Genomic DNA, 15,828 nt, shown 5'->3' with positions numbered 1-15,828 from the left:
AATGGTGTAATGTATTAGCTTCAAGAGGCATCAATCCTGTTTTATACAGACAGAAGTACCTGGACTAATGATTTTAATTGACTGAGAGATCCTACTAAACGATTCAAATTTCCAGAGAGTAAGTTGATGAAGAGCAAAGGTGAATAGCATCAAAACTTGTCACCTTATATATTTAGGCTATCCAGGAATAATGAGCCCATAGTAAAATACACCATCAAAATAACTAAATGTTAGTAAGTTCTCAGAGGTATGCTTTTCGGTTTAGGTATATCTCTCTGACAATAGCTACAGCATCACTGACTGTTTTTTGTTATTTTTTCATGCAAATGTGAAGAAAATGCAGAGACAAATTTCACCCCTAAACACATGCAACAAAAAAAGATGAAAGCTACCACACATTGAAGGTGGCTTTGCTTCTGAACTCCTGTGGTCCCGTCAACTTAGACTGCTATTTTTCTACTTCCAATAGGTATGTTTCTGTTTTTTTAAGTAGAAGAGAAATGGGAAGGAAATTTTATTCACTTGCATTCCTGTGCATGCTTCTATGGTTCAAAATCTACAAAATTTACCAGCATGACTCATATATCACAACTGGTAATACATGACTGAATAACAGAGCTTTGTTTAATTAGTCTCTTTTATAAATGTGAGTGATGTAAGTATTTATAATGTGTAAGAAAATACTCTATTTATTTAAAGACTCGAATGATATCTAAAATAAGTGGATAGGTTTTAGCCGATGATAAGAGAACAGATAAAATCTCTGATTGTTAATTATTTTTCAAATATTGAAAATGTGTTTGCCAGTAGATCTGCATGAATAGTAGGTCAGAATTTCTATTACATTAACTTTTTTTTAACTTTTTTTTTTGTCATTAGAACTTTCTTTGTTAGAAAAATCTGAATAAGAAATACTGTGAAATTATTTTTCTCATAATTAACTGAAACTGAAAAATATTTTTGATTTTGAGTTTTGAAAACTTTGTGAGGAAAACAAAAATAAAAAGTGCTGTACTTCATAAGTTTTTGTAATAAGAGACTCATTTGTTTAACTGCCACAGAGGTAAAGGCATAAGTTCATGGTTCTGTAAATAACCTTCAACCTAGACCCTCCTCCAAATCCTTTGGATGAAGAAGAGTGACAAAAACTAGAAATCCATGGAAAAGACTACAACTGAGAGAGCACTTATGGAAAACTAATAAACTTTGGGGCCAAGAAGGAAATATATTCAAATCATATGGTCTTCCTGGTGAACTAGTAGGATTATTTTTTTCTCATAACATTTAAGTCAGGAATTATTTATGTATGAATATAAAATCTGTATTCAGAGTTCTTCAGAAAATGTTTAACCAAACAAAGCAGATCTTCTTCTGTTTGATGTTGAAAGACTGTTCACAATTTATCTCTGAAAAACAGTATGTTCTGACAAAAAAAAAAAAAAAAAACATTTTTTTTTCAATGTAATAATATTTCAGATTTTTTTTTCCCCAGTAAATCCCAGAAAATGAACTTCGTGGAAAATCAGGTCCTGGGAAGTTAAGCAACATTCACATAAGAACAACGTAGCAGGAGTATCAGGAGGCATTAATCAGTTCTTAGAAAATCTATTTACAAACCTTTCTTATAACTCCCCATTACAGTCTTAAAATTTAAGTGACATATAGCCAGTGGTTTCTAACATCCTCTTTCACCTGTGTCTCCTCTGATGAGGAAAAATAGGAGAAAAAAGAAAATGAAATAAGCAAAACTAGTAATCTCAATGCCAGCTATAATATTTGTAGAAATTTCCTAAAAAAATTCCACTGCGTTTCTAGGAGATGGTATCATGAGAAGCATCTGCCTATCCTGTTACAGATACCTGAAATTCACTGTGCTTAGACATAGTGGTATGTGTAGTCTGGGAAGAAGATGTCTCATTAGCCTCTCCTCCTCTTGTCCCTGGACCTTTCAGGTTAAGAGTCCAATTTTACAAATGTAAACTAGTTGCTGCATAAAAATCAGCAGAATCCAGACTTTCTATATCACTTTTATTACTGCTGTATTACTAGTAGTATTAGTGCAGAATCAGTAGAGAGAATGTCTTTCCTAAAAGGGCTATGGAGTTTTTTGTTTTGTTTTGTTTTGTTTTTAACTAGCATTAGGACCTGATTCTCAGATTTTTATTAATAATATTATTTTTGCATCACAAGACTGTAATTCATCCTAAAGCAAAACACTATTCATCACAGCTGTCCTCTAGACACCCATTGCACAAATTGCTGACATACATCAGCATTTCTGTTGTCACCTCTGGGAAGAGGTAAAGAAGAATCAGGATGAGCTTCTAAAGAAAATTAAAATACTGAGATAGAGATCTTCATCCCATGTCTACTCACTAATTCTGTGATTTTCTATATGCTTTTTAAAAAAAAGAAAGTACATAGAATTTTTAAGAAATATATATAATCTTTCTCAAGGAGTCTTCTCTTGACTGAAATACTTCCTTTGACACTGTCATATTTTATATCTTTTGTTAAAGCCAAAAAGCTTGGAAGGGAAAGAAGATCAACATAAAGGCCATTTCGTATCAAAAATGAAGATGTATTCTGAAACCTTGGAACTGTGGCATACATCTCCAATTGTATAGTGTAATGTCAGTAACCTCCGTAATGACTGTACGTATTCGCTTAATTACAAAAAGAAATTGCTGCTAGAAGAATCAATCTAATTTCTCTGCCTTTAAGCAATGCACAAAATAACAAAAAATAACAAAAAGTCAGACCTTTTCATTTGAAGACCTTATATATTGTGCCACAGATTTAAAGCAATCTGCAACTCACACACCTACATAGAATTGTCAGTATATAACCCCTACATAGGGAAAATATACTGTTTCTCTGTTTGCAGTGGTAGTAACTACTGAAGTGATCCTATTGAATACACTTCCCACTTTTTCGGTAAAACAGATTTTTTCGCAAATTACAGAGTCCCTTAAATGGAAATCAAAGTCTGTTACATAACTTTACTTTTATAGCACTTTTCATGATCATACATTAAATTTAAAAATTATAACAGCAATGACAACGATGATGATGATGGTCATAAAATCATCATAAAATCATAGAACGGCTTGGGTTGAAAGGGACCTTAAAGATCATCTAGTTCCAACCCCCCTGCAATCAGCAGGGATAACACTCACTATATCAGGTTGCCCAGGGCCAACCTTGCCTTGAACACCTCCAGAGGGCTCCAGCCCTCTGACCATCTTTGTGGTCCTCCTCTGGACCCACTCTAACAAATCCACATCCTTCTTGTCGTTGGGACCAGACCTGTATGCAGTACTCTAAATGAGGCCTCATGAGGGCAGAGCAAAGGGGGACAATCACATCAATGGTGATAAATATCTGGATTTATGAAGTCTTTCCAGTATCTAGCCAGACTAATGGAAGGCACCTTCAGACCAGTTGCGCAGAGGAAGAAACACAGTATTCTGAACACTGAGCCGTGGGTAGATAAGTAGCAAGAATGGTGGCAACTTAAAGCTAGCTGATAAGTATCAGTTCTACAGACTTAAAAGGTTTGCACTACCGTAGAGGTAGCTTCAAGTCTTGACTTCACCTAATAGGAATTCTGGTATTTCAAGATCCTGACTGCCACAAAGAAAATCCTAACAAAAATCCTGTATGGTGCGTTAACAATTTAACCTTACAAAAAAAAAAAAAAAAAAGAAAAAAAAAAAGAAAAAAAATGAACCAAAGCAAAACAACAAGAAGAAGAAAAATCATCATCATCAACAACAAAACTGGAGAAGTGGTATAAACCAGCTAGGGTCATGGAGGTAGCATTATCAAAATCATATAGTTTTTCCTACTTCATTCATTAGTTGCTGTATTTTATGCATGGAAATGCTCTTTGGCTCTGCTGAGTACAGCAAGATCCAGGAGAATAGCTTCAATGATTCACTACAGGAACCCACCAGATGCAACTACTTTTTGTTTGGCAGCAGAGGATCCGAGCTTCTCAAAGACTGACTTCTGCATATATGACAGTATAATCCAGGCTAGTGAAGTGCTTGTAATACTCTCAGACACCATCACCACAGTAAAGAAAGAGTCAGTAGAGAAAGTGCCCATATTTGTAGGAAAAAAAACTAAGTTATTTTTTAAAAGGTTACTATGATTCCTGGACAGAGTAGAACAAAATAAATGCATCATAGATACTATGTACTCTGACTTTACTAGTCAGTTCTATATATAACAACACTAACAACACAGCTAAATGTATGTTTGTCACATTCTAAAAAATCATTCCCTGAAGGAAGTATATTTTGGTCTTTGCAATCCACTGCTCGTGTAGAACACGATATACAACAACTCAGAATGCCCTTCACTATGCTGTAAAATCATGTGTTTATGAAGGTATACAACTTCAACTTCAGCACAATAAAGTAATCAAAGTATTTTTACAGAAGCTAGTATGGCTTCATACTTTCTGAAATTAACACCAAGTTCTCTGGAAGACAAGACGCTGCATTAATTCCATCAAGAGGTGGATTAACCTTTTTCTTTTAAAATACCAGCCAATTTTGGTATGTTTGTTAAAAGAAGTGTAAATCATCAAAATTGTATATGATAAAGTGAGCCTCCACGTCAAGCTATTTCAATCAGGAGTTGGTTTTACTTGCCAGTATGTTTCCCCATTCCCATCTACTAGGTCAATAATGATTAGGGGATAAAATTGTGTGTTCTGTAATCCAAACATTTTCCCACAACTCTTTGGCTAGCATCTATAGTTAAAAGGCTCTAAGGGTGCCAACCTGCAGCTCACAAAAGATCAAGTGCATCTGGTCCAAAATGCCTGTAAGCCTTGAAATGTAATTACATTAAAATAGAGGTGATTTTGTTAAATAATTTTAAAATTCAGAATGAATTTGACAATGTGACACAACACCCTATGCTGCTAGATGTAAATTCCTCTAGCATATTAACATTTTACAATTGGCAATATAGATTCAAAATTGACATGGGCCCCGCATCTCAGCTAGGAACAAAGGGAAGCAACAATCTCACTGCATAAAATATTATTGATTTGGGGTACTAAGATGTATGCTATATGCATAAGTGGTCTTTTGGAAGCATTTCAATATCAGCATTTTGAAAGGATTAGCTACATTCAACAAGTAGCCTTCTTAGAATATAATATAAAACAGACTGCCAACTCCTAATTACCAGTGACACAGGATTTAAACTGCTGTGATTTTACACAAGGCAGATATTGAAATCAATATCCTATAATGCCAAATCCTGGCAAACAAAATAATATATCAAATTGCATTAGGAAAACGGTGCAAAATTCTGCTTTAAACTGACATAAGCATTCTGTCTGCATACAACTGAATGCAAAGGGCATACATTTAACATAGTTTCGAACAATTTGGGGATTGTTTGACTATCTGTCCTCAAGATTATAGTCAGACAAAAAAAAAACAACACTAAAAATATTAAATAAAATCTAAACATTTTAGTTAAATTAATCTAATAATCTGTAAATAGAAAAGAATTTTAGTATCTTTAGTCTCTTGTGGATTTCCATTTATCCTCCTGTATCAACATCATCCCAGTGGCTATAGGCACTGACAAGAAATTCAGCATGCAGATCATGTAACAGAGATGAGTGTTGCAGATAAAGATTCTGAAGTGTAAATCAAAACAAAAGTTTTGCTCACATATTTACTCAGTATTTACTATTCCATAGTATATTTAGCTAACTATTCAGGAAGGATAAAGACTATAGTGCCTACTCTTGTAAGATTGAGTATATGCAGAGAGTTCAATAGTACAACTTTGAGCACAAACACCTATCTCAAAAAAATATAATTTATGCCAAAATATACTTATATTCAAGACATAAGGGAATTGAATGAATTATAAAATGAAAATTTTCAAAGAGATATAAATATTGGATGAGTTTTAAAAAGTTAACATGAAAAAGCAAATACACACAACAAAGATTCATGTAATATATTCAGAACCCAAACAAATCTAAATGCTGGCTAGCCTAAGACATCTGGAATTTGCTTCCTTAAAAAATCCCTTTCACAGTTCAAACCATAGCTGGCATCAAGTTCTGAATATCTGACAAGAGTATCTCTTACAGTGAACAGCTGCATGAACAGTCCTCAATTTTTCCACAAAACAGAAACTCAGTAGGACAGTTAAAATAAAACATGTTCTAAAAAGGAAGGCTTTGAATTCACAGAGTAATTGCCTCTATAACAAACTAATATTAAGACCAGCTATATTTTAAAAAGATAAATCACCCCCGTATGTAATTTTTTTCAGTTACAGATATAGAAAAGAAAAAGAAGCTGGTGTCAGTGAGGAACATCTCCCAAAAAAGTGTGCTACATTTTTTTTGTTGCCTCCTCCAGAGGTATCTTTCTATTTTCTCAGACAGGATACTGGACAACATTATTTACATACAAATGAAGATAAAAAGAAAATTATATATATAAATTCTGTCTAAAGTCAGAAGGTCAGTACTTTACTGGAGTAATTTAATACTTAAAATTGTGGGGTTTTTTTGTGTTCTGAAATTCTAATGTAAGAAGCAAAATGAGAAGAAAAATATGAAGGCTCACTGATATAAATCATGTATTCTCCTTACCTTCTAGGACCCTGACACAATTCATTAATAATTTGATTCTTAAAATCAGTCTTTTTACCAAACAGTTCTCCTTATAATAAAATCAAACCATACCAATTTGATTCTTTTCATCAAATAATACAGTTTTCACTGAGAACTTTGTGGTGTATGTCAAAAATTTATCAGAAAATTGATATGGAAATCAGGGTTTACTTTAATGCTAGTCGTATTTCTAACAAAATTTATCATAATTTTCTGTACTTTTCTTTCTACTGAGTCGCTATTACATGAAATAATATTCTTTTGCCTGTTCCAGTACTAAACAGAGATTTTATTTTCTCTTTTAGAAGCCTCTTGCACTGTCTTTACCCATAAGCACTCAAGACTAATTCACAACAGAACTGCTACAGATCATATTTTTCTGTGCTGTAGGCAGCATGCCCTTGATATTCAAGCAAAACTCCAATACTTTTTCTGCATTTCATACCGAAGCTCCCATTGAAGAGAGTTTAGAACTACTGGAACAAAGAACATGACAGAATGTAATACATCTGATTCTTTCCTAGGTTTTACACTGGTGTAGTTCAGATAACATAAATGATGCAACTTCTGATTTAGACAGCTACAAGGACTGCTAAGCTTACTAGAAGTAAGTCATATTATTATGAGTTTTTCGAAACAAATAAAACTTGGTGAAACTTCATTATTTTAAGAAAAATTTACCTCACAAAAAAAAGAGAGATTTTATAATCTCTTAATTGAGTGATAATCTCTCTCTGAAAATAACTTAAATGCTACAAAAAAATGCATCCTAAGGCCTGAAACATTGACTCTTTAAATTAATTATTTCAAATCTCTCAAATGTGCAAGTCAGGATCAAAATTTTTGGAAAGGGTTGTTTTCTTTAGTTTGTTCATTTCTAAAGTCCTCATTATACCACTGAACGTTAAACTCTGCACCTACACAGATGGCAGAGATGCAGAAGCACACTAAATCCAAGCTTATATTATATATATATATTTATATATATGTATATGCATATATTTCAAAGGAAAATAGAATTTAATGACTATCCTTCACCTTAAAGGAAAAGGTACCAACATGTAGGGACAATTTCAGATAAAAATGTAAAATGGTGAGTTTGGTACTAGGACATGTAGGTACAATTTCAGATAAAAATGGTGAGTTTGATACTTTTCATATTTAAACCATTTCTAGCCAAAAAGCTAAATAAGACAGAGAGTGAAATCTCAAAAGATTCCCTCAAGCTCATTGCGGTCTGAAATGATCCTCCATTCTTCAGCAATGGCAACCTCTTACTAAGGCTCGTGGGAAATTTAGTGACAACCTCTTACTAAAGCTTGTGGAAAATTTACACATTCCAGGAAAAAAAGATCGTTAACATCATAATTTCTATGTTGGCTATAAAAGAAATAGACAACAACAGCCAGGGTTTCTTTCCTGACAGATGCAATGGTTTTACTTGTCCTTCTGCCTTTTTTATATTTCAGAAGATTAAGTCAATGTTTTTACAAATTAGTTCAGTATCTTTGGTAGAACATATGAGAAGCTACTAAACCCTTCATCAAACCTGACTGATTGGTTTCAGTTATCTTTTCTCAGCCAACAGACACAAACTGTAGGAACAGTTCCATTTATGTTGCTGACAGTGGAAATCTTGTATTCTATTTCAAATGAAATTGGAATCTGATTACTTCATGATGAGATTATGCTAAAATTACATATCTTGCTATTATTTTACAAGGTTTCTTTGTGGTAAAGGGAGGTGTGAGGGAAATCTTGATCCCAATGAGGTCAATTGTAAAAGCATTAGCATTTGAATGAAGCCAATGCTTTATCCTAATTTGGGGGATTCCAAAATTATTTTGACTATCATCTTCTTACAAGCACTATACAATTTATATATATATATAAAACACATATAGTATTTCATTGAGATTCAATCTAAACATAAAAATGTTCTTTAAAAATAGCTGATGATCTTACTAATTCTGTTAAAGACAAGATGTGCCCTGACTCATTTTACATGCAATTACATAAACTTTTTAATATAAATATTACATGTTAAAATCACTTTAAATAAACAGCTTTAATGTAAATTGCATAATTTTTTTAATAATATATAAATGACCATTGTCACTTTAATCAAACTGCTACCCCTCCGAACTTGCCTTTTCAGTTTATAACAGGGTCTAACTCTAAGATGCTAAGATAACTCAATATTTTATGTATACACATTAAAAATTTACATTCAAATACTAAATACATTGATATGATTTAGGCTAATAAAGAAGATACTTCATTTTACAATTTCTGGGACTGTGTGCTACTGAAAGTATAAACTTATTTTCTGAAACTATCATTTCCTTTTTACTTATTTTAAAAGGTTAATAAGCTTTGAATTTTTTAACGAATGGCAGATGAGAGATAAACAGCTGATAAAGTAAACAAGATGTAGAATGACTGAATCGTTTTGGGTACTGACACTAAGGACAGAAGGTGTTACATAATAAAGCACAAATGATGTTTTCTTTTTCATAATGAGTGAAATTTGATAGAAATAATAAAGGCAAATTATTCAGCCATAAATGTCATGTGGCCACTCAGTGAATATCTCCATTTGGCCTAGATAATGTCTTATCTATATTTACCTTTTACATTTAACACTCAGGTCTTTGGTCTCAAATTTTGACATGAAGATTATATTTTTACATTTGTACTTATTTCATTCATATACCTTTAAGTTTTATTGCAGGTACGTAACATGGGTACCCTCTGTGCTTAAGTAGCTTCAAGCAATGGTACCCTTACTAGTCAAATAATAAAGAGTCCTACATGTATCTGCATTAAATGTTCACACTCCTTCCAATCACCAAAACCAATGGGCGCTGCATATGAATCATATTTTACTCAGTGATTTATTTGTAGATGGGATTCAGGAAACTGCTGTTTTTCTAAGCTGTCTTCCTTGGTATAACTACCCAGTAATTTTGTAGTCTTGGAGTATATACTTCCCCCATGCCCTTTTGTCTTCTCTCTAAGCCTGGCATTCCAAATGTCTGAATACATTGCAAAGAAGTACTGTTCACATTTGTGTAAAACTATAATCCTCTGTCTAGTCCCCCTCCTCCCCAACAACAATTTAAAGAATTCCCAAATAAATCACTGGTTTTATTCCAATGATGTAACAGAAGTAGATATCAATACAAAACAGACTCTGGGTCTCCACTACCCTACGAAAACAAACCCAGGTCACCTTTGCACTTGAACCAGTAGAATTCTCCCTGTCGCTTCCCCTGTTCCCAGAATTAATTGCCACCAGCTGCTCATTACAAGCATGCCCACCCCCTCCTTTGACTCTGGCCAAGTGTGACATCGGCCACCCCCTCCTGCCTCGGTAGCACCTGGCACCAAGGCCCTGTCCTTCCTCTGCCCAGGACAACCCCACATCACATTCTGCCGTGGGAAGACACCCAGATGAAATCCTCCTCCCATCACCCACCCTCGCAGAGAACAGAGGAGTGATGGCACCATGGTCTGCCACAGAGACACGTGGGGGGAGGAAGGCAGGGAAAAGGGGAGGCAGCAGGGAGGCACTGGGGAAGGGAGCGAGACCCACTTGTACAGATGAAACTCCATGCAGGCCTGGCCTCCTACCTGTCCCCTCCATTACGCAAAGGGGGCAGTGGGGCAAGCTGAGATGGTGTCTTACCTTCACTGCAGTCCTTCCCCCGAAAGCCTGTTTGGGAGCAGTCACAGACGGCCTGGTCGTTGAGCACTGAGCAGACGCCCCCGTTGAGGCAAACGTCCTCCCGGGCACACAGGCGGCTTTGCTCATCATCCAGCCGCACCTCCTGGCTCTCCACTGGCGATGTCTGTGTGTAGTTGACCCGCACGTCCGTTATCCAGCCCTTGAAGGGCTCCCGGTCTTTGACAGAGGAGAGTGTCAGCTTTAGTGTTGCTGACCGCAGCTCTGGCGGGAGCCCCCCTAAGAATAGGCCACTGAACACAGTCATGTCCCGCCGCTTGGACTTCACCTCCACCCACTTTGCCTCAGCCCGGTCGATGATCAGTGTGGTGTTCTTGAAGTGGCGGCGAATGACCACAGCATGCCAGAGATTATCGTTGACAGCAGTGTCAGACAGGAGAGTGGCGGGCTCAGCGCAGAAGATGGAGAAGCTGAGCTGCAGCCGCCCACCCTGGGTGAGGATGAGTTCCAGGAAGTCGCAGAAGCCCTCATCATCAAAGTAGAGCACCAGCCCACTGGAGCTGCGCGTCTTCATGTTGAAGCTCATCTCACTCTCACAGCAGGCGTTCCACTTGGGGAAGCGGGTCCACTGCCCCTCGGCCCCCGGGAACTCCAGCCCACTGCCCAACTCAGCCCAGCAGCCCAACAGCAGGGCCAGCCAGAGCAGTAGGCAGCCCCCACGCCGCACCAGTGCCGCCCCCATCCTGCGCGGCCTGGGACGGGTGAGCGGGGCGGCAGTGCCGGCGGGGGGCGGCGCTGGGGCCCCGGTGGCAGACAGGGTAAAATCTTGCCGGGCACCAGCCACGCTTGGAGGTTCAGGCACGCTCACCCCCGTCCTGGGACGGGGGGGCTGTGGGTGCCCCGCTGGATGAAGTGGGGCACCGGGAAGGGAAGGTGCCCCACCGGTCTGCCACAGGGGAGAAGGTGCTGGTGGGTTTCTTCACTGGTCAGCCAGGCTTGGCAAAAGATGTCTGGGGGTGGGTGAGTCAGCAAAAATTTTCCCCAAAGCCAACATTACCAAAGCGGGAGAAAAACCAAAACTGGTGGCAAAATCCTTTTTTCCAAGTGGATCCAGTAGCTCGCCAAGACTGCAGCAATATCCCAGTGTACATGCACCTCTTTTTACATCCTATCCACCAGCTGTAGTTTCCCAGGAAGCCAATTACCGATCCCAGTGCTGCCTCCCTAAGACGTATCCTCTTGTCAGATCACGGACTGTCTGCCATGGTGCTAGAGCAGCATCAGCAGACGACAAGACTCATCGCTCATGGTTTCCTGAGCTGCCTCAATCCCAATGGGGTTGAAACCCAGAAGCTGTCAAACAGCCGAGTGGCTACTTGACTTGCAAAGCCTGACAGCTCCTCTTCTGCTCGCTTGCAAAAGGCCAAGACTAAGATCCAGGGGGGTGAATTCCTCTGTTGTTTTTGTTTCTAATCTGCAAGGAATTGAAACAGAATAATAAGAAATGATGACTAATAATGTATTAAATCATAAGTTGATCAATAGTGTACATTTGTGATTAATTTTTTATTTGAACTGCTGTTCAACGTTAGGAAAATGAACTGCTGCTGCTGTAATTTTGGAGTTACTGAGAAATCATAATAACGTGCAGTGCTAAACTTAAATCTTAAGTATATGCTTACACTAGATTGCATTTTTATGGAATAATCTATATGTAAACTACTTACCATTCCAAAACTTTGAAATATTTTAGTAGCATATTTTATTATTACAATACTGATGTTCAAAAGAAAAGGTTCCTGAAGAGATTTTATTTATCCTGCTATTTGGTTTAATTTATTTATAGAAATAGCTGCACCTGTGAAGCTATAGGGTCCTATTAATGCAGATGATGGTACCAAGCCTGGTTCTAGTTCATTCTACTACAGCTCAAAAACATATAAAGTGGACTGAGCTCCCAGCAGGAACTGGCAGGTTTCGCCGTATGTGGCACACCTACTGGTTTATTTTCATGGGGTGTGGAAAGAATTGCAACGGTTTCTTAGAAGTCTTTTTGAAAATTTCAAACCACATTTTTCCCTGCCACCTGGTTTCTTTTGCTGCTGATATTCTCTGTTATGGCAGGGAAAATCCAATTCAAGACAGCTCTGATGTTGACATTATTCACAATGCAGATCAGCTAATCCCAGGTGTTAGTCTTCTGAAATGGGTTGCAGCATTTTATGTATGTTTACTCAGTTGCCCTTATTTAAAAGGACACTCCGTTTTAAAAATCATATATATGCCACAGTTCACTCTCTTCCTCTGAAGAGGTCTCTGCATTCAAAGCATTTCAGCAGAGAGGCTCCCCTCTCTATTTTTCTCCCCCAAGCCGCGGTATCTTTTCTGGAAGGTATGTATTAGCAGATCTCTCCTGATGGAGGAGTGGATCTCCGACACCTCCCCCACCCACTGCTTCCCCTTCACCTCCCTCCCACTTCTTAGCCAGCAGCACTTAGGCAGAATATCACATCCAGAACGGCTGCCAAGCCCTTTGCTGGGCTGGTGGGGGAGGGCGGGAGGGCAGGGACGAGCCTGGCAGAGCAAAAACCTGCTCGAAAACAGGCACACACCTCAGCTGCCTGCACCTGACACGTTCGGAGCCGCTAAGTCACCTCCTACTCTCTCTTTATATTTAATTTCATTCCTCTAAATGTCAACACGTTTATTTTTATTATTTGTCACATGCGAGGCGGCAAGAGCAGCGAAAGGAAAGCAAGAACCACCCCCCCCCCCCCAAAACTTCACGGGCAGAGCCCAGCCGTGCCAACCAGCACCGGGCAGCACCGTGCACTGCAGGGCATCAGAGAGACCCAGGTTTTCCACCTCTCGACATCAAATATCCGGCAGCTCCTCCGAAAAACGCGGTGCCCACCAGGGCCCGTCGAGGGAACCGGGCTACCCGCGGCCTCCCCCCAGGCCCACCCTCGCTCATCCAGAGCCACCCGGCTGCCGGTGGCCGCCGTCGGGGTGCCGGGGGCTGGCGGCACAGCACCGCGCCGCCGCTCCGCAGCAGGCACCGCTCCGGGCTTCAGCACCCGGAACAGCTCCGCCCTACGCGGCCCCGACGGGGCGGCGGCACCCGGGGGCTCCGCACCGGCCCCCGCCCCGCAGCCTCCGCACCGACAGGGGGACGTGAGTGCCGGGGGGGGGTGGGCCGCACACGAGTGGGTGCACCGGAGGAGGGGAGGGGGAAGGAGGGCGGCCGCGGGTACCCGCTGCGGCGGAGGGAAAGCCGGCGGAGCGGGAGGGGGTGTGGGGTGCGATGGGATGCGGCGGGGCGGGTCCTGGGGGGCACACGGCGTGCGCGGACGGGTTGCCGGCGTGGGAAATGGTGTGCATCTCGGGGGGTTAAGGCCCGGGGAAGAGGCGAGGGATGCACAGCCCGGAGGGGGCGGGGGAGGGAGGGGGGAGCGGAAAGGTTAGCGGGGATCTGGGCGCCCCAGGGGGGAAGACGGGTGGGGAGCGCATGCGGCAGAGGCCGGGGGCGCCAGGTGAGCGGGGCGGCGCGGCTCCCTGCGCGCACGGTGCCTGCGCGGGGGAGCACGGAGGGAAGAGGCAAAGGTGCGAGTGCGGCTGCGGAGCACGGCAGGAGGGTGGCAGAAGGCTGTGGTGTGCGCCGGGAGGGGAGCCAGGCAGGAACGCGCGCGCGGGCGTGTGCGTGTGAGTGTGTGCGCGCCCGCCGTGCGTGCCAGAGCGATCCCTACAGGTGTCCGCGGAGAGCCGCCGAGCGGGGATCCCACCTCGAGAGCATCCCTGCCCGCTGCCTGCCTCTGTCTGCGGCGCGCCTGCCTTCCCCTCTCACTCACACGCAGAGCACCAGCAAGAGAGAGAAAGAGGAAAAAAAAAAAATCACAGGAGAGACAAAGAGGGAATGGAAGAAAGAAAGGAAGAAAAAAAAAAAAAAAGGAAGGAAAAAAATGGAAAGATTGAAAAGCAAAGAGAAAAGACCCAAGGAAAAAAAAATAACAATTGCCTATTTATTACTGCTGATATAATTTACACACACTGTCAATAAACAGCACTGTCTTGTCTAGTCATTTCCAAAGCAGAGGGACACTCATTCTCAAAGGAGGACAATTTTTTTAAGATATATATATGTCTCAAATGGGGTCTAAATTACCAGATATCCCTCCCGGTGATGTACGTATGTATACACATGTGAGAAATCCACACAAATCAACATAAATGTAGCTATTGCATCCAGTGCCTCACCAGTCAATTAATATGCTTCCCCAACCCCCCTACAACCATTTTTTCTTTAAAAATTATGATTTAGTCACAGGTGCCCCGATTGAGCCTTTTCAAATTAGAAAGAGAGAGAGAGACACCCATAGGTCAATAAATCCTTAATAAATGCCAGGTCGGTTGGCATGCACAATCCTTGGCAGAATCCTTATTGTATAAAATACACGGCATTGTCTCTGGGTGCGGGGAAGACCAGAGAGTTCACAAATTACCGGATGAAATAAAAGGATCTGAAAAACAACCTTGCTGCAGCCAAAGGGAGAAGCGCTCTAATTCAAAAGCAGACTTAACAGCCTCATTAATCTTTTCCCTTCATTTCTACGTAATTTCTAGAATCAAATTCTTTCCTTGGCGGCTGGAATGATCGATTTTGCTACCTTTCCAGCCTGCAAACGTATTTATTTTAATACGTTCATGATATAATTTCCACTCCCTCAAAAATGCATACCATCAGCAGGAACCTGAACAGTTCCAAACACATATCAAGGAAGCCGGCTGCCTTCATTCTTTTGGCTCACAATAGAAAATGTCCCAAATTATCCATGCACTTCCTGCACAAACCCCTCGCCTTTTCCAGGCTGCCGCCGAGAAATAACAATCATATTGCGATATTCATTCCCGTCGCTGCCCCGTATTCGCATTTCACCGAAGCATCTCACGCCAGGGAAAACATGCAGCAGATCGATTTTATTCCTTAAGCCTCGCAGATCCCACCCCCCACCCGCTTTTGCAAGGGATAATAAATTACCGCATCCAACCTTTAACTTCTCCCTCCGCTCCACCATCTCTTCTCCCCGCCATCTACCTCTCCACAACGCCGCATGCAAACCCACCAGCCTCTCGCGCCTCCTCCTCCTCCTCCTCCTCCTCCTCCTCCTCTTCTCCTCCTCCTCCTCCTCCTCCTCCTCCGCCGCCGCCGGCTCCGTAAAGCGGGGCTCGTCCTCCTCGCCGCCGCTCCGCCTTTACCTGCGCGGCGTGCCGCGGGCCGGGGAAGGCGCGGCCAGCCGGGGGCTGCCTCTGCCGCTTGCCGACGGAGCGGGCGATGCTGCGGGTGCGCGGCGGCGGCGGCGGCGGGTGGGGGCGGCCGCCGGGAGCGGGGGGCGGTTCCGCCGCGTGACGCCGCCGCGCCCGTCTGCCCGCCGGGGGCGGTGCCGCGGTCGCTGCAGACCCCCCAAAAATCCCTACA

At 41.4% G+C, this 15,828-nt stretch overlaps 1 protein-coding gene across 33 annotated transcripts in view; it reads right to left on the bottom strand.

Annotated features, from left to right (window-relative positions):
- The window catches only part of NRXN1 (neurexin 1), a 736,316-nt gene extending 720,689 nt beyond the window's left edge, over nucleotides 1-15,627 (bottom strand). For 31 of the 33 annotated variants that reach the window (XM_048078445.2, XM_013192493.3, XM_066993552.1 and 28 more), the window contains exons 1-2: nucleotides 15,401-15,489; nucleotides 10,359-11,829 (exon numbers count right to left, since the gene is read on the bottom strand). In XM_048078445.2, the coding sequence (XP_047934402.1) occupies nucleotides 10,359-11,097 (739 nt within the window). In that variant the 5' untranslated portion in view covers nucleotides 11,098-11,829; nucleotides 15,401-15,489. The other 2 variants (XM_066993543.1, XM_048078446.2) reach the window with 2 other exon arrangements.
- Between the last annotated feature and the right edge of the window lie 201 nt (nucleotides 15,628-15,828).

This window comes from Anser cygnoides, chromosome 3, assembly GCF_040182565.1.
Source record: "Anser cygnoides isolate HZ-2024a breed goose chromosome 3, Taihu_goose_T2T_genome, whole genome shotgun sequence".
Taxonomy (NCBI): Eukaryota; Metazoa; Chordata; class Aves; order Anseriformes; family Anatidae; genus Anser; species Anser cygnoides.
This window is presented reverse-complemented; position numbering and strand designations above follow the sequence as displayed.